Source organism: Rhodotorula paludigena, assembly GCF_050403205.1.
Source record: "Rhodotorula paludigena JCM10292 DNA, Rt_paludigena_JCM10292v1_ctg22, whole genome shotgun sequence".
Lineage (NCBI taxonomy): Eukaryota > Fungi > Basidiomycota > Microbotryomycetes > Sporidiobolales > Sporidiobolaceae > Rhodotorula > Rhodotorula paludigena.
This window is the reverse complement of record NW_027481436.1, coordinates 1-19,919: the sequence shown is the minus strand read 5'-3', so window position 1 is coordinate 19,919 and position 19,919 is coordinate 1. Positions and strand designations below refer to the sequence as shown.

Genomic DNA, 19,919 nt, shown 5'->3' with positions numbered 1-19,919 from the left:
GGGAGTCCCCGAGGAACAGGAGGCGTCGGACAAGCCGCGGACGTGCCCTTGCAGAGAGCCAGCTATGCAACGCCTCAGGCCCGGAGCAGCTGATGTCCTGCCTGTGAGCGGCGCGGTGAAGGCCTCCACTGAGCGCTCGACCGGAACAAGCGGGCGACGGGCGTGCAAGATGATGAAAGGGAGGGGCTGGCCCACACTGGGCGACGTGCAGGACATTCTAGCCTCGTGTACAACATGCTCAGTTCAGCAGCTAGGGGCAGAGAATGGCAGCGAAGGTGTTCGGCGAGAGGCCAAAAGAAGGCCGCGGGGCGATGCCGGCGATGATGCGCTCGAGGTCGGGCATCCGCTCGCACGCTCGCTCGGCTGCGAGAGCTTGTGCAGACACGCTCTAGCTCGCACCATCAGCTGCTCGTCTGCACTCACCAGGCAGCAGCCCCGCTCGAGGTCTCGTTCGCTTCGACCCGTCCCCACCTTGCTCGACCTTCCCGATCACCACGATGTCCAAGCCCGGACAGCTCGCAGACGACCAAGTCTACCTCGGGACCTACCTTCTCGACCGTCTCGCCCAGCTCGACGTCAAGCAGCTCTTCGGCGTCCCTGGCGATGTGAGTTCAGTCCGCTGTTCCGCGCCTCGCATCCTCCGGAGCTCATCTCGGCGATCGACACAGTTCAACCTCACTTTCCTTGACCTCGTCGAAGACCACAAGAACGTCGACTGGGTGGGCTGCGCCAACGAGCTCAACGCTTCCTACGCGGCGGACGGCTACGCTCGCGTCAAGCAGGCGCAGCTTAACCAGATCCACGAGGGCGAGCAGGCCGACTCGAAGCCCGGTCAGGCTCAGGGGTCGAGCGGCAGCAACAAGACGCAGGGTGGCGTGCGTGGACTGGGAGCCCTCCTCACGACGCAGGGTGTCGGCGAGTTGAGTGCGGTCAACGGTATCGGTGTGCTGTCCTCCTGTTTGGTCTCAGTCTTTGCCGCAAGGAGGCTGACCTAGCCTCCGTTGCAGCCGGTGCCTATGCTGAGCGTGTGCCCGTCATTCACATCGTCGGCGTCGCCTCGACCAAGCTGCAGAAGTCACGCGCGCTCTTGCACCACACGCTCGGCGACGGCCAGTTCACCGTCTTCGAGCAGGCGTACCAGGGCATCACCTGCGCGCGCGCGTTCCTCCGCCGTGCCGAAGAGGCTGCGGACGAGATCGACCGCGTCCTTCTCGCCGCCCTCACGACTGCCCGCCCGGCGTACCTTACCCTCCCGACCGACTTTGTCTTCCTGCCCGTCAGCAAGAAGCGCCTCGAGACGCCCATCATCCCCGAGAGCGTCGGCTTCGACGAGAAGGACGTCCTTCCGACCGGCAAGAAGGTCGAGGCCGAGCAGCAGAAGCGCCTCCAGTTCGTCGTCAAGGAGATCTCGCGGCTATGGGAGGACGCCAAGGAGCCGATCGTCTTGGTGAGCTACGAGTGCGCTCCTGATGAATGTCAGATTGGCTGACACGGCGGTTGGCGCATAGGTCGACGCCTGTGCGATCCGCTACGGCGTGTGCCACCTCGTGCGCGACCTCGTGCACGCGACCAAGGTCAAGGTGCGCTGCCCCTCCCCTCGTGCACGGTCTATACGCTCACGCACTGACACACGCTTCCTCGCAGTTCTACACGAGTACGCCCCCCAGACTTAGGCTTCGGCCGCCCATACTGATCACTTTCCTGCAGCTCCCCTTGGACGCGCCGCTCTCGATGAAGTGCAGGAGAACGGCTACGGCGGCGTCTACGTGGGAGAGATCACGGACCCGAAAGTCAAGGAGGTAGTTGAGAAGTCGGACCTTGTCATGATGGTATTGCAAGCCCTCGCAACACGGTCACGGCTCCTTGCTGACCGCCCCTACCTACAGGTCGGCAGTCTCAAGTCGGACTTCAACACAGGCGAGTTCAGTTATCCTTTCGAGCAGGAGCAAGTCATCGAGCTGTAAGTATCGCTTCCATCGTTGGTTGGCCGAGCAAGCCGGAGCTCAACCTGGACTCTGTGCAGCCACTCGGACCACACGCTCGTCCAATTTGCCCACTATCCCGATGTTTCATTCCACCTCCTCCTTCCTGCTCTCGCGAAGGCGCTTAAGCCCAAGCCCGCCGTCTCCCAGCCGCCCTCCGATGCCGGCCTCAAGACCAACATTCCCGACGGCGACAAGAACGCCATGGTTAAGCAGGCGGCCTTCTGGCCCATGATTGGCGAGTTCCTGCAGGAGGGCGACGTCGTCCTTGCCGAGACGGGCACCTCGTCCTTCGGCATCCTCGCCACCCCGCTTCCGAAGGGCTCGACGCTCATCTCCCAGGTCCTCTGGGGCAGCATCGGCTTCGTCACGCCTGCGACGCTCGGTGCGCTGCTCGCCGCCAAGGAAGCGCCGCGTCCCAGGCGTGTCGTGCTCTTCACGGGCGACGGCTCCATTCAGCTCACGGTCCAGGAGGTGGCGACGATGGTTCGCTACGGCCTCAGGCCCATCATCGTTGTCCTCAACAACGACGGCTGTTCGTCTGGCTCGTCCGCCCCCTGGTGAGCTTGAGCACCGACTGACTGCCTTGCGCCTGCACAGACACAATCGAGAAGCTCATCCACGGCGAGACGGCGCGGTACAATGACATCTCGTCGTGGAAGTGGCAGTCGATGCTCGACTTCTTCAACGCGTCGTCGCAGCCGTTCCCGACCAAGTCGTGGCTCGCCAACACGCGCGGCGAGCTCGAGGCGATCCTCCACGACCAGGAGTTCCAGGCGGCCGACAAGATCCAGGTCCTCGAGGTCAAGATGGAGAAGCTCGATGCGCCCGAGGCGCTTGTCAAGCAGGGCAAGCTATCGGCGCAGCTCAACGCGGCTTGAGCAGTCAGGTGTGCTGCGTAGATAGACTCTCTTTCGGTTCCGAAAGCTGTACATACAGGACTGTCGGCCCGTTGTGTCGGGAAGACCTCGCGGGAGAGAGGGGGCGTACTTTCTTCAGCGGTGGTCTGGTCAACTTCGGCCGGTCAGGGCGTGCACTGCCGCGCTCAGCAGGTGTCAGCGTTCTATTGAGGTGCTCGCGAGCACGAGCGCGAGAACGGCGGACCCCAATTTCGGGTGCTGGTCTCTAGGAAGACGTCGAGCAGGTGAGTGCACTCAGCGGGACATTCAATAGAGCAGCAAGCAAGAAGACGTCGACGAGGCGTCGGTGAGGCGGTCCGCGCGAAAGCGTCGGACGAGGCGGCGACAGGGCGGCCCTTGTCCTCGACCCGCTCGCTTCGCTTTTCTCGCCTGACTTTGCTCTAGCTGCATACGACTGCGCCCACAGGAGCCGACAGACCCTGCCGTACCCGCCCGGCCTCTGCGGTGAGCCTTCCTCTCCTCTTGTTGATCGACGTTCGGACGGACGCAAGTCCGCAGGCATCATCGCTCAGACGGTCAGCACCTGCGACGGGCTGTTGTTCTTGTGGATTTAGAGCTGTTCAAAGCTACCATGAGCCCGCACGTCGCTGCAGAAGCCAGCAGGCTCGGGAGTAGACTCTCGGCTGACACTCGCGCATGTCTCCTCCACAGCCCACTCCAGCCCGCCAGACCCACCAAGTACACCCAGATGGCACTCTTCTCGCGGTCTTACGCGACCACCCACGCCCTCGAGCAGGAGCGCCTTTCTTCGCCTGCCAATGCCCTTCGCTCGCCCATCCACCTCGCCCCGACTCGTTCCATCCCCGAAGAGCTCCGTGCCATCGCACCGTCCTCGCCTCTCGCGCTGCCAGAAGAGCCGACCGAGCTGCCAGAGGCGATCGTCGAGGAGGAGGAACCGGTTGAGGCGATCGAGCCGGAACGGGCGCTCGAAGATGATGCTCCCACCGACCCTGAGCCTTCTGCGCCCGAGTCGTCCAGCGAGGAGGTCGAGCAACAGCTTCTTGGTTCCGGCGAAACGATCAGGCCGACGGCACGACACAGTATGATCGGCCGCATCCTCTTCCCGCCTCGTACGTCGCTTTGTCTGCTTCGTAACTGCTAAAATGTTGATCTTGGCGCCTGCAGGCAATCACTCTTCAGCAACTACTTCGCAGGGAAGCCCTCGCTCGAAGCGCCTGTCTCTTCCCGTTTCCACCGCCTCCTCTTCCTCCTCTTCCTTCCACCACACCTCGAAGCGGGTGTCCCTACCAGGACCGACTTCGCTCGCGTCGTCCGTCTCCTCCGCATCACAGCGCAAGACGCTGTCCCCCTCTCACGCCTCCGCCCGCCGCTCCCTCTCTTCCTCCCTCAGCTCGTCCTCCTCGACCGCCGCCCGAGACGGCACCCTCCTCGCGCTTCCGCTCGCTAAGCAGCTGCACGAGCTCAAGTCGCGTAACTCCCACTTGAGCAAGACGCTCGCGGCGCAGCAGGCGACGGCAGCCAAGGCTGCCGAGCGGATCAAGGCGCTCGAGGACGAGCGCGAGAAGGGGCGCACCGAGGCCGAGGGGTGGGAGGCTGAGGCGCAGCGGCTCGGCGCCGAGCTTTCGTCTGGCTCCTCGTCGTCTGCGGGCCCTAGCGCGGCACCGGCTGCCGTCCAGGGCGCAGCGGCAGATGAGCGCGCCGATCTCGTCGCGCGCGTGCAGCAGTTCGAGCGCGAGCTCGCGTCCGAGTCGAGCAAGCGGCGGCGAGCAAAGGAGATGCAGAGCAAGCTGCGGTGCGAGCTCGTTAACCGCCGCTGGAAGGAGAAATGGGAGGTCGAGCTGCTCGAGCGCGAGGAGCGCAGGTGGGAGATCCGCGTCGTCGAGCTCGAGGCGGAGGTCGCCGAGGAGCGGTACCGCAAGGAGATGGAGAAGGCTGAGAAGGCGGAGCTGCAGGTGCGCCTCGCTCTCGGCTGATTTGTCTCCCCTCTCGCTCACTTCACCTTTGACCGGCAGGCTGTTCTTGCGGACCGCACCGCGCGCGTGTCGGCACTCTCTGCCTCGCGCCGCCTCCTGCTCGAGTCATTCCAGAAGAGCGAGGCGACCATCGCCACCCTGCGCGCCGACCTGTCGACCGTCCGGCTCGAGCTCGACGCAGCGCTCGCCGGCTCGTCCGAGCGGATCGCCGAGCTCGAGGCGCAGGTCGACGAGCTCGACGAGCTCAAGAAGGAGGTTGCGAGGCTCGAGAAGGGCGGGAAGAAGAGCGAGGCGGACAAGGGCAAGGAGGTCGAGAAGGAGCGTGCCAAGCGCGAGAAGCTCGAGGGCGAGGTCAAGGAGCTCAAGGTACGCTGCTCGAGTCCGCTTTCCTCTCTCCTCAGGCACCGAAACTGACCCAGCTCTGTGCACCTTGAAGGCGCAGCTGAAGACTTCGCAGGCCGCGCTCAAGGCATCGGAGAAGTCCGCGGCGAGCGCGCAGGCGTCCCTCGCCGCACTCGAGAGCAAGGCGGCTTCGGCGCGCGACCTGCAGCGCAGCAGTAGCACTGTCAAGCCGCTGCGCGCTGCTGCCGCTGCCGCCGCGGACGACGACACCGCAGACGAAGACGATGCGGTACCCTCGCCCCCGCCAAAGGCGCCGGCAAAGCGCCCGCGCAAGGTCGCACCGTCGCCCTCGCCTGCCCCTCCCCCTGCACTGGTCGAGCCTGACACCGAAGTGGACGGCAGTGCATCCGAGGAGGAGGAGGAGGCCGACGTCACAGCACCCGTCGAGGAGGACGACGAGGAGGTGTACCGCCCGGCGAAGAGCAAGTCTCGCAGCGCTCCGGCGCCGAAGGTCTCGAAGGCTTCTGCGACGTCGCGGCCGAAGAAGCCAGTCGCGCCGAGGGAGGAGGACGACACGGCCGGCGACGAGGACGCCCTGCCGACTCCCAAGAAGGCGGTCGCTGCGCCTGCTGCCGGCGCCAAGAAGCGCAAGGCCGCCGTCCTCGGCGACAAGTCGGCCAACTCTTCCACGACGTCTCTCGTCGCGAGCAAGCCTGCGGGAGAGCTACACGAGGGCGGCGGCAAGCCGCTCAAGGTGCGCAAGGGCAAGAAGAAGCCTGCGCTCGCGCTGAGCGACCCCGAGGAGGAAGACGACGACGCTCCGGGTGTGCCGCCGGCCAAGAAGGGCAAGAAGGGCGGCGACGAGCCGGCGAAGAAGAAGAAGAAGATTGGGCTGTTTGGGCCGAAGAAGGCATTCGACTGGGGTGTCGAGGTACGCTTCTCCTCGCCTCTTTCTCTGAAGCGTACAGCTGACATGTGGGCTGCGCGCGTGCAGAATGCCAACATCAACTCGCTCGTCCCGATCGACCTGTCGCCGATCAAGAAGGAGCCGGCAAAGAAGTCGTCGGCGCTGAGTGCGGCGCTGCAGGGCCTCGGCGGCGGGCGCAAGGGTGCCATCTTTGGCTGAGTCTTTGCCCGCCATGTTTTTGCTCGTGTCGGATGAATAGCCCTTATCCTGCTCGGTTTCGATTTTCCCCCGCCTTATTTTGCATTGTGTGCATGCTCTGCCGTGTGTGGCCCCTACATAGCCCTATGCTCTATCGACTGCATCGTTGTCATGCCCTGTCGTGTGCCTAGTACGAGAGGAGAGCGTGGCCGAGGATGCGCGTGATTGCCGTCGCTTCGGGGATGGCGCGGGCCGGCGACTCGCGCGAGCAGGGAGCGCTCCCGCCTCGCCTCGACCGCAGAGGGCGCGCTCAAAAAGAGAGACAGCGCGCGTGCAGCTGGCTCGGATGCTCTCGAGTGCCCGTCTGCTCGCCCGTCCGCTCGTTCGCCCGCCGTCCCTCGCCCGCGCCGTCCCCTCGTCGTCGTCGCCGCTGCTCCCTCGCGCTGTCCCCCGCGTCGTCCACGCCGTGCGCCCAGCCGAGCACCAGCAGAGGATGTTTGCGCTCACGCCCTACCGCCAGGGCAACACCCGCACCTTTGCCCCGCAAAAGTCGCTCCCGCGCCTCCCCATCCAGCCCCTCGACCGCTCGCTCGCGACGTACCTCGACTCGCTCCGCCCCTTCCTCCTCGAGCAGGCACTCAAGGAAGGCCACCCGCCCAGCTGGGTCGGCGCAGAGCTCGAGCGCCGCAAGGCGTGGGCGCGCGACTTTGCCGGAGAGGGTGGCTTGGGGCGCATCCTCCAGGAGCGTCTCAAAGGTGCGCACGTCTTCGAGCCTTCTCAGACGTCCGTACACGCGTACCTTGCTCTCTGCTGACTTGTGTGGGCTGCGGCGGTCGTCGCGCAGACGTGGACCGCACCACGCCAAACAACTGGCTCGACGACCACTTCTGGATCAAGGTTGCCTACCACAGCTGGCGCGTTCCCTTGCCCGTCAACAGCAACTGGTGGCTCATGTGCAAGGACGACGACAACATTCCGCGAGACGTGCGCGAGAGTGGGCCAAGTGAGGGTGCGTTTCGCCTCTTGCTCGCACGCTGCGAACGCCGCTGACTTTGCCTCCCCTGCAGGCGAGTTTACCGACTGGCAGATCAAGCGTGCAGCCAAGCTCACGCAGCGACTGACCGACTTCAAGGTCCGCCTCGACCGGTCAGTCTAGCCTCGCGCTCCTGTCGACCTTCCCAGACAGTGCAAGCTGACTTGAGCCCCGTCTTGCAGCCAAGAGATCCTTCCCGACTCGTCCCGCGCAGGTCCGTTCGACATGCATCAGTACACCAAGTACGCGGTCTCCCCTGCTCGAACACTTTCCTGACGCGCCCCGCTCGCCCTGCTCCCCCTCACTTCTCTCGGTTTCGCGCCTTGTCTTGTTCTGGGTCGCGGAACTGACCTCCAGGCCGCGCGCAACGCTTCTGGTTCACCCGCAGGGTCTACGGCGTCACCCGACTCCCGCAGATCCCGACCGACAACATCGTCTACTCGCCTTACCCGCATCCGAGCCGCAACGTCGTCGTCATGGCTCTCGACCACTTCTACACCCTCCCCGTCATCGACGCCACTTCCGGCGACCCGCTTCCCGCCGCCGAGCTCGAGGCGGGCCTCTGGGCCATCGCGGACGATGCCGCCAAGCGCGGTCCTGCCGCAGACCCAGTCGGCGTTCTCTCCGCCGACGACCGCGACAGCTGGACCGTCGCGCGTGAGCACCTCCTCGCGCTGTCGCCCACGAACCGGGCCTCGACAACCGCGATCGAAGACTCGCTTTTTGTCGTCTCGCTCGACAATTACACCCTCCGCTCGCCCTCGTACGTCTCGTCGGCGCCGCAGTCGCAGACGCCCGACCTCGACGCGCACATCCGCAACGCGTCGACCGCCAACGGGACGGGCCGCAACCGGTGGTGGGACAAGGCCGTGTCGATCCACGTAGAGTCGAACGGGCGCGCGAGCATGGTCGGCGAGCACTCGCCGTGCGACGCCCTCATCCCCTCGATCGTGTGCGACTATGCTCTCGCCGAAGACATTGACGCCGCGAGTGCGAGTAGGAGGGGCACGGGCGCGCTTGGCGACCGGCTCGAGTGGGTTGTCGACGAGCGCATCAGGGAGGCGATCGACAAGGCGGGCAAGACGGTAGAGGAGCTCGCGGCGGACAGCGATGCCAGGATGCTTTGGTACGACGAATATGGCGCGGGATGGATCAAGTCGGTCGGTGCGTGCTCTGTCCTGCACCTGACCACGATGAAGGGGCACGATCGCTGACCCGCTCTTTCCGTGTACGCAGGCAAGCAATCCCCCGACGCGTACCTCCAGATGGCGCTCCAGCTCGCGTACCACAAGACGCATGACGAGCCGACGGCGACGTACGAGACGGCGTCGACGCGCCTCTTTGCTCGCGGCCGCACGGACGTCATTCGCACCTTCAGCGAGGACAGCTGGCGCTGGGTTAAGGCGATGCGGGATCCTGCTTCTGACGTACGCTTGCTTGCTGGTCGATGGCGCTGGGACGGAGATGGACGCTGACCCGCTCCTGACTCGCAGGCTGCGACTCGCTACGCCCTCTTGTCCAAGGCGACCAAGGCGCACAACACATACACGAAAGAGTCCTCTACCGGTCGCGGCATCGACCGGCACTTCCTTGGCCTGCGCCTCCTCCTGCGCGACGGCGAGTCGCACCCGCTCTTCGACGACCCGCTCTTTGGTAAGAGCCAGGAGTGGATTCTCTCGACGAGCGGGCTCAGCGCGGGTGATCGCTTCTTCGGAACTGGGTTTGGCGCGGTGTACCCGACGGGCTACGGCATCAACTGCGCGTTCTTCTCCACGTCTTCGTGCAGCTTTCTGTTCGCTCACCCGCCCTTTCCTGAACAGACCTCGCCGGTAACAAGTTGGTGAAGTTCGGCATCGAGTCGAAGCGCTCGTGCGAGTCGACCTCGACCGACGTCTTCCGCTCGAACCTCGTCGACGCGCTGCGCGAGATGCGCGTCGCGTGCGAGGAGGGACAGCCGCCTGCGCCTTCCGCGGGAGCGGAGGGTGCACCCAGTGCGGGGGTGATCAAGCCCAAGCTGTGAGTGCGGGAGCTGTGGAGAGTGAGGTGTGCATGGCCCGTTTGTCCGTCGTTTCGTTTTTGTTTGCCGTCTCCGTTGTGCCCCGATACCCCCACAAGGCTGCTCTGCAAAAGATCGCACTCGTTTTGCTGCATGCTCGAATCTGGTTCGAGTCTGCTCTCGCCGCCGTTGGAGGGGCTCGTGCGCCGTCCGCCCTGTCCGGGTTGTCCGCTCGCCTCTTTGGCTTGCTTCTGCTCTGCTTCAGACCACGACTCGCCGGCTCGTCCGACTCGACCCTTCGCGCCCAGCTCGACCACTCGTCGCTCCCTGCCCTTCCCGCCACCATGCTCGACCGCCTCCCTCCCGAACTCGTCGCCTGGATCGTTGAGTGCTGCGGCGTCGGCTTCGACAACGAATTCAGCATGCGACAGTCGCGCATCGATCTGTACAATTGCTGTCTCGTCTCGCGCAACCTCCGCATTCACGCCCAGCCAGCGCTGTGGCGCGAGGTCGACGTCGACGAGCTAGAGCGGAGCACCTCGCCAGCCGATTCACCTGCCTTCGACGAGCTCAGACGACACACGCGTGTACTCTGGACAAGGGTATTTGCCCCGCAGACCACGTCCGACTTGTCAGCGATGTACCCGAATCTTGACCAAAACCAGGTCTCGCTGCTGCTGCTGAGGGAGGAGACCGAGCGTGATCTGTGCGATCTGGGATCAGTGCCGAGTGCATACTGTTGCCCTTCACGCCTGAAACATTCTGACCGTCCCTCGCTGCAGATCTTACCGAGGCCGTCCTCCGTTTCCAGGACTTCGCCGGTGTCCCTTCTTCTTTCCGGCTCGTGCCTCTCGTTCGCCTGGTTCACCTCGACCTGGTGATCACAAGCGCACATACCGCCGCGCTACCGGTCCTCGCTCGTCTGACGGCAGAGACAGTCCCGTCTCTCAGGACGCTGGTTCTCGGCGGCCACCGCATCGTGCAGGACACGCAGGTCCACCCCAGCCTCCACGCGCAGCTCGACCTTCTTCAATTCTCGACCGGCTTGAGCAAGAGGTTGTACGCCGCCAGTAAGACGGGATGGTCAGCGCAGGTACTTGTCGCAGTGTGGCAACCGCGATACGAGATCGAACCCTTTTGGGCTCTCGAGGCCGACGCCTCGCCCGCGATCCAGCATTTGCGGCTCCACGGTTCCAACAGCGCGCTCATGTACTACCCTGAACGTACCCTCGACGCTCTCAAAGGGTACGATGCGCTAGAGACGCTGTACCTCCCGGACCACCTCAGCCCGCAGCGCCTGCGGGGGCAGGTTCGGCAGTCGGCAGACCGACTCCGAGACCTTCTTACCGCAAGGGGGGTGGAGCTGCGCTGCGTGGCACCGGCGGACTTCACGGGACTCAATCGTGACTGCTGGGCGAGGGCGAGGGCGAAAAGGAGGGAGCAGGCGAAGGAGTAGGGCACCTGCGTCTGCGGTAATCAGTCTGGGCATTGCCACGCGTTCTGTACACAACGCTTAATGGCTACACAGAGAGCGCTTCGAGGGTCAAGCCCGCAAGCAAGACAAGGCGCCATCTTGCTTTCTTCCCTCTCGCTCCTTCTCCCGCCTCGCTTTCGCCTCACCTCGCTCCTGCGAGGCTGCCACTCTAGTGATCCAGTTTCCGACTTGGAACGAGCTCGCTCCGAATGGCTCACGCCGCGCAGAGGCGTGCTCGCTCGCCTCGCCCGCCTCATCGCTCCGCCTCTCTTTGCTCAATTCGCTCTGGGGCGACACCGCGACAGTCCATCTCGCAACGCCTCAAGATTGTGCGAAAGTCCACACGAACGTAGCGACCCCCCCGACAGGAGTTGGCGACTCGCCTCCGCTGGCCGTAGAGCGACCTCAACCCCCCGGTCGGGTCGACCTCATCTCGACGTCGCAGCTACACCGCACAGCCTGCTCTGGTTGTTCTGGTAGTCCCTCAGCCGGCGGTACATATACCGTCCAGCGCCTCGGCCAGGCAGAGAGCGAGTCGACGAGGTCGAGCGGACGAGGCGTCGGCGCACCGACTCGCTCCTCACCGCGAGCAGCAGCTGCGGTCATCACTGTACGACGGAGGCTGTGCTGACTGCTGGACGTCGTGCGCACTGCCGGTCGAGTGCGCGCGATGGCGAGAGAGGCGAGTCGAGTTTGGTCGACCTTCTCAACCGACCGTCGATGCCAATTCTTCGATGCACCTGCCGCCTCGCTCGGTGACAGTCGTACACCGACTCGCCCTCCTCGCACAGTCTTGGCCGGTACGCTCTCGACCTCGACATCTGCGCTGCTTCGGAAGCTTGCCTCCGACGGACTGCCACCATTACACAGACAAGGCGGATCCCTCCGCGAAGTTTGGCCTGGATCTCTCGTACTTACTCTCCTGGCTCCTAGAATGCCGGCGGTGCTCAAGCGGACCGCCAGACGTTTCTTCTTCGTTGAGCTGGAGCTCGCTCTTGCTGAAAGTCTCGATTCTCGTATGTCGCTGGAACGCCCGAGCACTGCCCCCCACAGCCTTGGCGCTACTCGCAAAGTAGGCATCACCGCTGCCGAGGTTCGCAGACTCGAATAATTCGGCCTTCTGAAGCGTGTGAGAGTCGCAGGAGCGCGGCGGCAGACCAAGATTCAAACACGTATAGACGCTCATCATACGAGTTGCAACAGGGCACAACAGAGAAACCAAGACACGAAAGACGCGCGACAGTAAGATACCTTCAGTCCTCGTCGTCTGAATCGGCAATTACCCGCCGCTTCTTCGCCTGAGAGACGGCGCCGACAGGCTCGTCCTCGTCACTCGTCATCGCGGTGTCGGCTGCTGGCGCCGACGAGATTGAGGAAGCGGAGGCGGAACGCTTGCGGCCGGAAGCCAGGGTGTCCGAGGTTGACGGCGAGCTTGTCGCGCCGCGCGCCGGCCCGTCGCCACCATCGCTGTCCACCTCAGCAGCATCGCTCGCTGCCGCCCGCTGCTTGTCGGCCTCCTGTCGAAGCTCTGAGACCAGCTCGTCGTCGTCGTCAATGTCGCTGACCTGCTCCGTGTCGAACTTGGTCTTCTTCGCCGGCTTCTTGCTTCGCCGCCCCTTCTTGGCAGCTGCGGGCGGCGGAGACGAGTCGAGCGAGTCCGCAGGCGAAGTCGCACGTTTTGACGCGGCAGCAGACGAGGAGGGTGCCGCCTTGCCGGCTGCCGCTTTGGGCTGCTTCTTTTTCCGCGTGCCCATGTCTAGTGCGGTCGAGATGGCCCCGGCGTTCAGCTTGTCTCGCAGCTGTCATCGCGCAGTGTGTGAGCAGGAGTACAATGACGCAGCGGGAGAGTGACTCACAGCTTGTTCGGCCGCGAAGAAAGCGGCGTCTCGGTCGGCATCGTCGTCGTCGTCCGAGTCGTGGATCTGCGACGCTGACCGTGAGCAGGCGAGCACAGACGGTCACACGAAAGAGGACAGAACCACGCACGAACTGCGCCGACTTGTACGCGATCTCCTCCTCCTGGCGCTTGCGCTGCCGCTTCTTCTTCTCCTTCGGCTTGACGACCGCCTCGCCGTCCGAGCCGATTTCCATCTCGTCCTCGCTCGCGATTTGCCGCCGCCGTCGCACGGGCTTCTTGCGCTGCTTGCGCAAGAGCTCCGACGCCGACTTGCCGTTCTGCGGGTCGACCGGGTCGAGGAGGAAGTCGTCGATGATCTTGAGGTCGGCGTCGAGCTTGGTCGGCACGAGGCTCGCCGGGATGGACCAGGTGAGCTCGCCCACCTCGGGCGCTGCGGATCGAGGCGATTCAGCGGGAATCAGACAGGCAGGCATTAGTAGAACGTACCGTCTGCACTCTCCCAGCTTAGCAGGCGCATCAACAGCTTGAAGTGCGCATTGATCGTCGCCGCCTCCTTGACCTCCGCGTCCTCGCCAAAGTCGACATTGTGCGCCTGGAAGAGCGCGAGCGCCTCGCTCGACGGACCCTTGAGCTGCGCAGCTTTCTCGCGCAGCGCAGCGTCGGACTCGAGGTCGGCGAGCGGGTCGGCCGCGGCGGGCAAGCCGTCAGTCGTGAGGACGATCTCGGTGCGGGCGGCAGAAGCGAGCTTGAGTTGCTGCGAATCGAGAGGAGCAGGTCAGCAGGCTCGAGACGCTCGCGACGAGGACTTGTGAACGTACGTCCTTGATGAGGTCGACGAGCCGCTGGTCGCCGTTGTCGACGAGGACAGCGATGGCGATACCGATCTGCTGAGTGTGCGAGAAGCCGGGCTGCACCTCCACCTCGCCGACCTTCTTCGCCTGCATGCGCCGAGGTGTGTCAGCGTGCAGCGCGACAGCGATGCGGGTGTCAGCTACGCACCTTGTAGATGAGCGTGTCGTCGTCGCTGTCGGCGTACGGGTCCGCCTCGCCCAGGCGCATCTTGCCGAGCTGGCCCTTCGTCTTGGGGAAGAAGCACTGCGAAAGTCCTCGTCAGTCCGCACTTCGTGGACGCACAGTCCGGGCCGTGACGCACCTCGAGCAGGAGCGCCGGGTGCTCCTTGACGGCCTTGAAGAACCGTCGCAGGACATACTCGATCAGCTTGCGCAGGTCGACGTTGGGACCCTCGCGCGCGTCAAGGATGTCGCGATCCTCCATCAGGCGCCGAAAGAGCTCAAGTACAGACGGCTGCGGACGGGATCGAGCGGAGCTTAGCGGGTTTTGGGGGCGACGGAAGCGAGATGCGCACCTTGTAGAAGAGGCCCTCGGACTTGGCCTTGACGGCTTGGCGGTGCATGAGCGCGACGATGCGCTTCATCTGCTCAGGCGAGCGGAACGTCTTGTACGACTCGAGGTAGATCATGCACGTCGCGAGGACCGATTCATCGGCGAAGCGCTGTGGACACAGGATCGGTGAGTGAGCGCTGCGAGAGCCCAAGCGAGTCACGAATGTAGGTGAACCCAACGCACCTGCTCAAACTTCTCAAACTGGAACGCGTGCTCGCCGAACGAGACTGTCCCAGCGTCGATCTCGAGCTCCTCCTCGTCCTCCTCCGCCTCCATCCCAAGCCCGTCACCGCCGTTCTCATCGACCTCTGCGCAAGTTCAAGGGCGATGTTAGCGAGTGAGCCGTGAGGCAGATACCCTGGCCAGGAATGAGAACGGGACGCACGCTTCTTCTTCTTCTTTGCCGCGCGCCCAGCCTTCTTCTTGCGCACGTACATGTACGCCTTGGACTTGCTGTACTTCTCGAGCATGCGGAGGAGCGTGTAGGCGAGGTTGAGCACCGCGTCGAGGTACCTGCACAAACGCGCTCAGTCGGTCAGTCTCGCTCGAACGCGCCGGTGCTGACACGGGCAACGCAAGGTATGCGGAACGCACTTGTACGACTGGGCATTGTACCGCGTGACGAGGTTGACGACCATGTCGAGCGTCTCGGCCTCGTAGTAGAGCTTGTTCTGCAGGATCTCGGCCACGTCTATGTGGTCCTGGTTGCCCGTAGCCTGGAGCGCTTCGATGACGAGGAGCTGCGGGCAATTGGTGAGTAAGGACTGGCTGCACGGTCGTCGAGGGCGGGAGGAAGAGCCGCACCATCTGCGTGAAGCACTCGACGCCGGCGTGCAGATCGGTCCAGAGAGGCGGCTGTGCGCGGGGAACGAACCAGATCGTGAGTTGCTGTGTCCAGGCCACCTATCACGATTAGCGCGGCCAGACGCACCTTCTCCTCGAGCGCGTTCTTCATGCGCATCGTGACGAACCCGATCGCATGCGGCTCGGTGAGCTCGGCAATCATGCCAAAGTCGTGCCCGCGCTCCTCGTCGAGATGCGAGATGCCGCGCGCCTCGTCGTCGCGGTACACGAGGAGGAAAAAGTCGAGGAAAAAGGCCGAGAGGTACAGGAACCGGACCGTGTCCGACTCGCGCACTTTGAGGCGCTCCATGCGGATGTCGCGCAGCACGGACGAGAAGAAGGCTGTGCGCATATCGCCTTCCACCATGAGCGATGATCGCCTGGGTGGGAAGGAGGCAGATGAGCCCAAGGAGAACCACACGCACGGTTGAACGCCGACTCGATAAAGGTCCTGCTCGTGCGTGCGAGCACGCCGACCGCCTCGGGCCGCAACTGGCACGGCGGCGCGAGGTCGTCGTCCTGCCGGACGCGCTTGGCGCGCGAGCGCTTGATCTTGTCGAGCGTGCGTTCGGGGCCCTCGGCGAGCGTCGACTGCTTGTGCAGGATATACTTCTTGCCGTTCTGTCGCACGTACTCTCCGTTCAGCAACGGTTCGAGAGGGGCTCGAAGAGCCCCACGCGAGGGCGTTGATATGGAAAAGTGGACGCACAGACTGCACCGCGATGGTCGTGCCGAAGCGCGAGTGCCTCGACCCCTTGAGTCCGAACTGTCCCTGCTGCTCGCGCGCCTCGACATCGAGGAGCGCCCTCAGGCGATTCTGCTCGACCTTCTGCTCGGGGACGAGCAGCTCCTCGGCGCGCACGCCGCGGTACAGAAGGTGGAGGATGTCGAGGACGACCATGTTCCAGGGGGCATAGTCGGACGAGTCGGCCTGCGACGACATGGCGAGGAGGAGGTCGAGGATGCCTTCGCGCTCGAACGCGACGATCAGGTCCGACTGGAGCGACGAGTCCTCGATCGCGCTCGCGGAGGTCGAGGATGTGTAGCGGTCGGTCAGGTAGGCGAGGTTGCGGAAGACGTGCAGGACGAGAGAGATGACGTTTTCGTCTTTCGGCGTGCGCTCGCTGCAGTAACGAGGGAGATCAGCCTCAAGCGGGACCTTCGCAATCTGGCGAGGTCGAAAAGCGCGGCGCACCGGCGGTTCTTCGACAAGCTGTTGGCGAGGATGATCATCATGTGCTTGAGGACCTTCTCCTTGAGGATCGCAGCCTTGTACGAGCGCTGCGCTGCGATGAGCGTCGTGTAGTCCATCGACTGCTTCAGTTCGCCGAGCAGCTGGGCGTCGCGCAGCTCCTCGGCGACGTTGATTGGCCAGGTCATCGCGCCAATGAGCTCGACTGCGCGGGCGATTCGGTCAGCAGGAAGAGCGGGGTGGAGGGAGGAAGCGGGACGGACCGCAGGCGAGGGCAATGCGGTCGCCCTTGTTGCCCGTGCCGAGGGTCATCTTGAGGATGGGAATGAGGTCCTTCGCAAGCACGCCGACCTCGTGAAAGATGCGAGCGACAGTCCGGTCGTCGTCCTTCTCGTCCATGCGCCAGAAGCGCTTCAGGTCCTTGAGACAGCCTGGGAGACGAGGGTCAGTAGCGGTCCTGCCGAGACGAGGGTCGCTTGGGCGCACCGACGACCTGGTCGCCGAGCGAGTAGGCCGAGTAGACCTGGCCATTCTCGTCGAGGAACTCTTCGTAGCCTCCGAGGGCGGCGCAGATGGACGAGATGGGCGGGTGAAGGGCGGCGCGTTTCCTGTTGCGCCATGCGCGCGTCCGAGGTCAGCCCAAGACGTGCAGAGGCGGGTCCAGAGGGGAGAACGGACCGCTGCTGGGGGTTGAGGGGCTCTTCGTAGCCCTCCGCGACCGACTCGAGGTCGTCGTCCGAGTGGGCAGGCTCGGACTGCGAGTCGTCGGACGCGTAGCCGCGGTGCTTGGGCATCGTGCACCCTCGTGAGCCGATCCGCTGGCTCGTTCGCGGGAGGAGGAGCGAGTTGCGAGGTCGAGGCGAGTTGGACGCGACGCGACGAGGCAGCGAGGCGGTGAAGGTGTCGCCGGCGATGGCTGCAGGACAAGTCGCAAGCGGGTGAACAATTCGGATGAATGAGTCAGCGTGGCACTGAGGCTGCTCGGGCTGCACTCGGAGCGACAGAGAGCGCGGCAATGTCGACTTGGCGAGAGCAGCAGCGACGAGGAGCTCGGACAGGGTCGCCCCGCTTGCATCGCACCGGCAGCACCAGGACCGCACAGAGCCTGCCAGGATGGACGTGTCCGGTATCCTCGAGCAGCAGCAGGAGCGCCAGTGCGTCCGCCGTCCCCACTCCGCCTCCCGCACCCTCGCCTCGTCGAGCTGACTTGCGGATGCTCCGTCTCGCAGGAAGGCCATCTCCGTGCCCAGGGAGATCCCCGTCGACCTCGACCTGGGCCTCCTCGCCGTCTTTGACCCCAACCCCATCGACCTCGAGTCGTACCAGTCCGTCTCCCACTCGCCTCCTCCCGCGGAGGCGATGCAGGCTCACGCTTCGCACTCCCGCAGCGAGAACAAGGAGCGCGCCCTCCTCGAGCACGCCAGGGGCGGCATCCAGCTCCTCGTCAACGACATCTGGTCCCAGAAGACCCGCATCGTTGACGACGACGTGATTGCCGACCTCCCGCCCATCGCAACCGCCCTTCCGCGCGAGAAGCCCGTCCGTCTTTTCGCGCTCATTCGTCCTGAGATTTGCTTGCTCACCTGCGGTACACATACACACACAGCTTCCCAAGCCGGCTCCGCTCACCAAGTGGCAGGCGTTCGCCAAGGCCAAGGGCATCGCGCCCAAGGAGAAGAAGGAGCGGCTCGTGTACGACGAGGAGCGCCAGGAGTACGTCCCGCGGTGGGGCTACAAGGGCAAGAACAAGGACAAGGAGGACCAGTGGATCCACGAGGTGCCCAACAACGCCGGTCCGTCTTGCATTCGCTTGTTCGTACGGTCACGACCCTGGCTCACCTCCGCCCACCGCAGACCCCGACTTTGACCCGCGCGCGGCGCAGCGACAAGAGCGCAAGCAGCGCAGCCTCAAGAACGAGGGGCAGCGGCTCAAGAACCTGCAGCGCGCGGCCGCGCACGCCGCGACGCAGCAGCAGGAGACGCAGCAGCGGCTGTCGGCGCGCGACGAGCGCAAGAAGGACCTCGCGCGCACGCTCAAGGCGACCAAGACGAGCACGGCGAGTCTCGGGCGGTTCGACGACAAGCTCAAGGGCGAGGGGCGCGAGAAGAACGTCAAGCGCAAGGTGCGTCCCTCCTCTGCGTCTCCTGGTAGTTGCACCCCACTGACGACGACCTCGACAGTTCGACGCCAACGAGGTCTCGGCCAAGGACGAGCGTGCGCAGGCCATGTCGATCCTGACGTCGCTCGGCGCGACGCCGTCCAACAAGCGCACCAAGGTGTCGGACGACGCGCCGACCGCGCGGCAGGAGACGCGCGGGCTCGTCAACGAGCGCAAGGCGATCAAGCACCTCACGGGCGGGCGCGGCGCGCTCAGCCTCGAGCAGAAGGGCAAGAAGGGCGGCAAGAAGGGCCGCAAGTGAGCGAGCGAGCGAGCGAGCGGGAGCGGTGTCGTGTCCTGGGTTGCCCGAGCTACTGTTGTACCTGCCTTGTGTGCTCGTGTATTGCTGTACTGGTTCTGCGCCTTTGCTTGTCTGTGCCGCGAGAAGCAGAAAGGGTTGCTTGAGGAGGGGGAAGCGCAGGTTGACCTTGACCCCATCGCCCGCTCACGATGCAGTACGGCGGAGGAAGCTACGGTCAGCCGCAGACGCGGTCGAAGGTTGTCTTTGGTGCGCTTCTGCCCGTCACAGTTTCCCCCGTGAGCGAGAGCTGACTGGGTTATCCCTCGCTCGCTGCAGTCGGCAATCTCCCGTTCGACTACACCGAGGAGCAGTTCATCGAGGTGCGCACAGCTCCTGAGCTAGCTCTGCGGCGCTGCCGAGCTGACTCGCCCCTCCCGCAGGTCTTCCAATCGGTCGGCCCCGTCGTCTCGTTCCGGTCCGCTTGCTCTCGCTTTCCTCGCGCTCACAGAGCTCGAGCTGACTCGCTGGCGTACATGCAGCCTCGTATTTGACCACAACACTGGCAAGCCCAAGGGCTTCGGCTTCTGCGAGTACCGCGACGCCGACACGGCCGCCTCTGCGCTCCGCAACCTCCAGGGTGTCGAAGTCGGCGGGCGCGGCCTCCGCCTCGACTTTGCCGACACCGACGACGCACCGCCGAGCAAGCGCTTCCGCGGTGGCGGGCCTCCACCGGGCGCGGGAGGCGGCGGCGGCGGCGGAGGTGGGTACGGCGGCGTGTATGGCGGCGGCGGGGGAGGCGGCGGAGGTGGAGGAGGCTACGGGCAACCGCCCGCTGGTCCAGGCGGGTACGGCGGTGCGCCCCCTCCCCCCGGCCCGGGCATGCCCGGCTCGATGGCGGGCGCCGTGGCGGCGGGAGCGGTGCCGACCCCGCCTGCAGGCGGATACGCCCTCCCGCCTGCGCCGGGCGGGACGGGCCCAAGGCCGCTGCCGCAGGGCGTGCCCGTCGAGCCCGGAAAGACGGCGACGGACAAGATTACCGAGACGATTGGGACGATGGCGCCGGGGCAGCTACTCGACATCATGTCGCAGATGAAGGTGCGTTGCCCGCTTCTTTCGTTCCTGCACTCAGCGGGGCTGACACTTTTCTCTCACAGGCACTGGTCACCGCGAGTCCGTACGAGGCGCGCGCGCTCCTCACCGCGCAGCCGCAGCTCTCCTACGCCCTCTTCCAAGCCATGCTCTGCATGGGCATCGTCGACCCCTCGGTCCTGCAGCGTGCCTTCCCCGGCGCCAACGGCACGCCTGCGCCCGCGGGCCCTCCCGCCGCGGCACCGGGCGCGCCGCCCTACTCTGCCGCGCCCGCCGCCGCGTACGGCGGGTACAACGCGCCTCCGCCGGGCGCGGCGGGCGCCGGGTACGCCGCGACGCCCCCGCC

The 19,919-nt window shown here is 64.9% G+C and overlaps 7 protein-coding genes across 7 annotated transcripts; 6 read left to right on the top strand and 1 right to left on the bottom strand.

Annotated features, from left to right (window-relative positions):
• Positions 1-497: 497 nt before the first annotated feature.
• JCM10292_003977 (alpha-keto acid decarboxylase family protein) lies at positions 498-2,863 on the top strand (the record flags this gene model as incomplete). The annotated part of the gene is made up of 9 exons (XM_076649170.1): positions 498-605; positions 669-942; positions 1,008-1,447; positions 1,509-1,580; positions 1,645-1,654; positions 1,708-1,829; positions 1,887-1,960; positions 2,024-2,517; positions 2,583-2,863. 9 exons carry the CDS (start codon positions 498-500, stop codon positions 2,861-2,863), a joined length of 1,875 nt encoding a protein of 624 aa, XP_076505180.1.
• Positions 2,864-3,590: 727 nt separating this feature from the next.
• On the top strand, positions 3,591-6,304 carry JCM10292_003976 (uncharacterized protein; the record flags this gene model as incomplete). The annotated part of the gene is made up of 5 exons (XM_076649169.1): positions 3,591-3,972; positions 4,028-4,815; positions 4,876-5,202; positions 5,273-6,109; positions 6,173-6,304. 5 exons carry the CDS (start codon positions 3,591-3,593, stop codon positions 6,302-6,304), a joined length of 2,466 nt encoding a protein of 821 aa, XP_076505179.1.
• Positions 6,305-6,629: 325 nt separating this feature from the next.
• On the top strand, positions 6,630-9,336 carry JCM10292_003975 (uncharacterized protein; the record flags this gene model as incomplete). The annotated part of the gene is made up of 8 exons (XM_076649168.1): positions 6,630-7,038; positions 7,128-7,292; positions 7,351-7,429; positions 7,499-7,558; positions 7,705-8,480; positions 8,553-8,743; positions 8,810-9,074; positions 9,137-9,336. The coding sequence occupies 8 exons, from the start codon at positions 6,630-6,632 to the stop codon at positions 9,334-9,336; spliced, it is 2,145 nt and encodes a 714-aa protein (XP_076505178.1).
• Positions 9,337-9,656: 320 nt separating this feature from the next.
• On the top strand, positions 9,657-10,768 carry JCM10292_003974 (uncharacterized protein; the record flags this gene model as incomplete). The annotated part of the gene is made up of 2 exons (XM_076649167.1): positions 9,657-10,011; positions 10,095-10,768. 2 exons carry the CDS (start codon positions 9,657-9,659, stop codon positions 10,766-10,768), a joined length of 1,029 nt encoding a protein of 342 aa, XP_076505177.1.
• A 1,271-nt stretch (positions 10,769-12,039) lies between these two features.
• Positions 12,040-16,878, bottom strand: TOF1 (Tof1p; the record flags this gene model as incomplete). Its single annotated transcript, XM_076649166.1, has 19 exons — positions 12,040-12,585; positions 12,643-12,708; positions 12,773-13,074; positions 13,131-13,398; positions 13,463-13,582; positions 13,644-13,739; positions 13,798-13,950; positions 14,012-14,158; positions 14,233-14,357; positions 14,435-14,562; positions 14,644-14,789; positions 14,854-14,904; positions 14,981-15,234; positions 15,318-15,513; positions 15,602-16,016; positions 16,088-16,289; positions 16,348-16,515; positions 16,571-16,692; positions 16,763-16,878. The coding sequence occupies 19 exons, from the start codon at positions 16,876-16,878 to the stop codon at positions 12,040-12,042; spliced, it is 3,621 nt and encodes a 1,206-aa protein (XP_076505176.1).
• A 319-nt stretch (positions 16,879-17,197) lies between these two features.
• On the top strand, positions 17,198-18,505 carry RRS1 (ribosome biogenesis protein RRS1; the record flags this gene model as incomplete). The annotated part of the gene is made up of 6 exons (XM_076649165.1): positions 17,198-17,238; positions 17,314-17,409; positions 17,473-17,623; positions 17,691-17,877; positions 17,939-18,207; positions 18,266-18,505. The coding sequence occupies 6 exons, from the start codon at positions 17,198-17,200 to the stop codon at positions 18,503-18,505; spliced, it is 984 nt and encodes a 327-aa protein (XP_076505175.1).
• A 188-nt stretch (positions 18,506-18,693) lies between these two features.
• Positions 18,694-19,919, top strand: JCM10292_003971 (uncharacterized protein; the record flags this gene model as incomplete). The annotated part of the gene is made up of 5 exons (XM_076649164.1): positions 18,694-18,751; positions 18,821-18,864; positions 18,925-18,959; positions 19,024-19,579; positions 19,639-19,919. Coding segments are annotated over 5 exons (974 nt in total), but the record flags the coding sequence as incomplete, so codon positions are not given.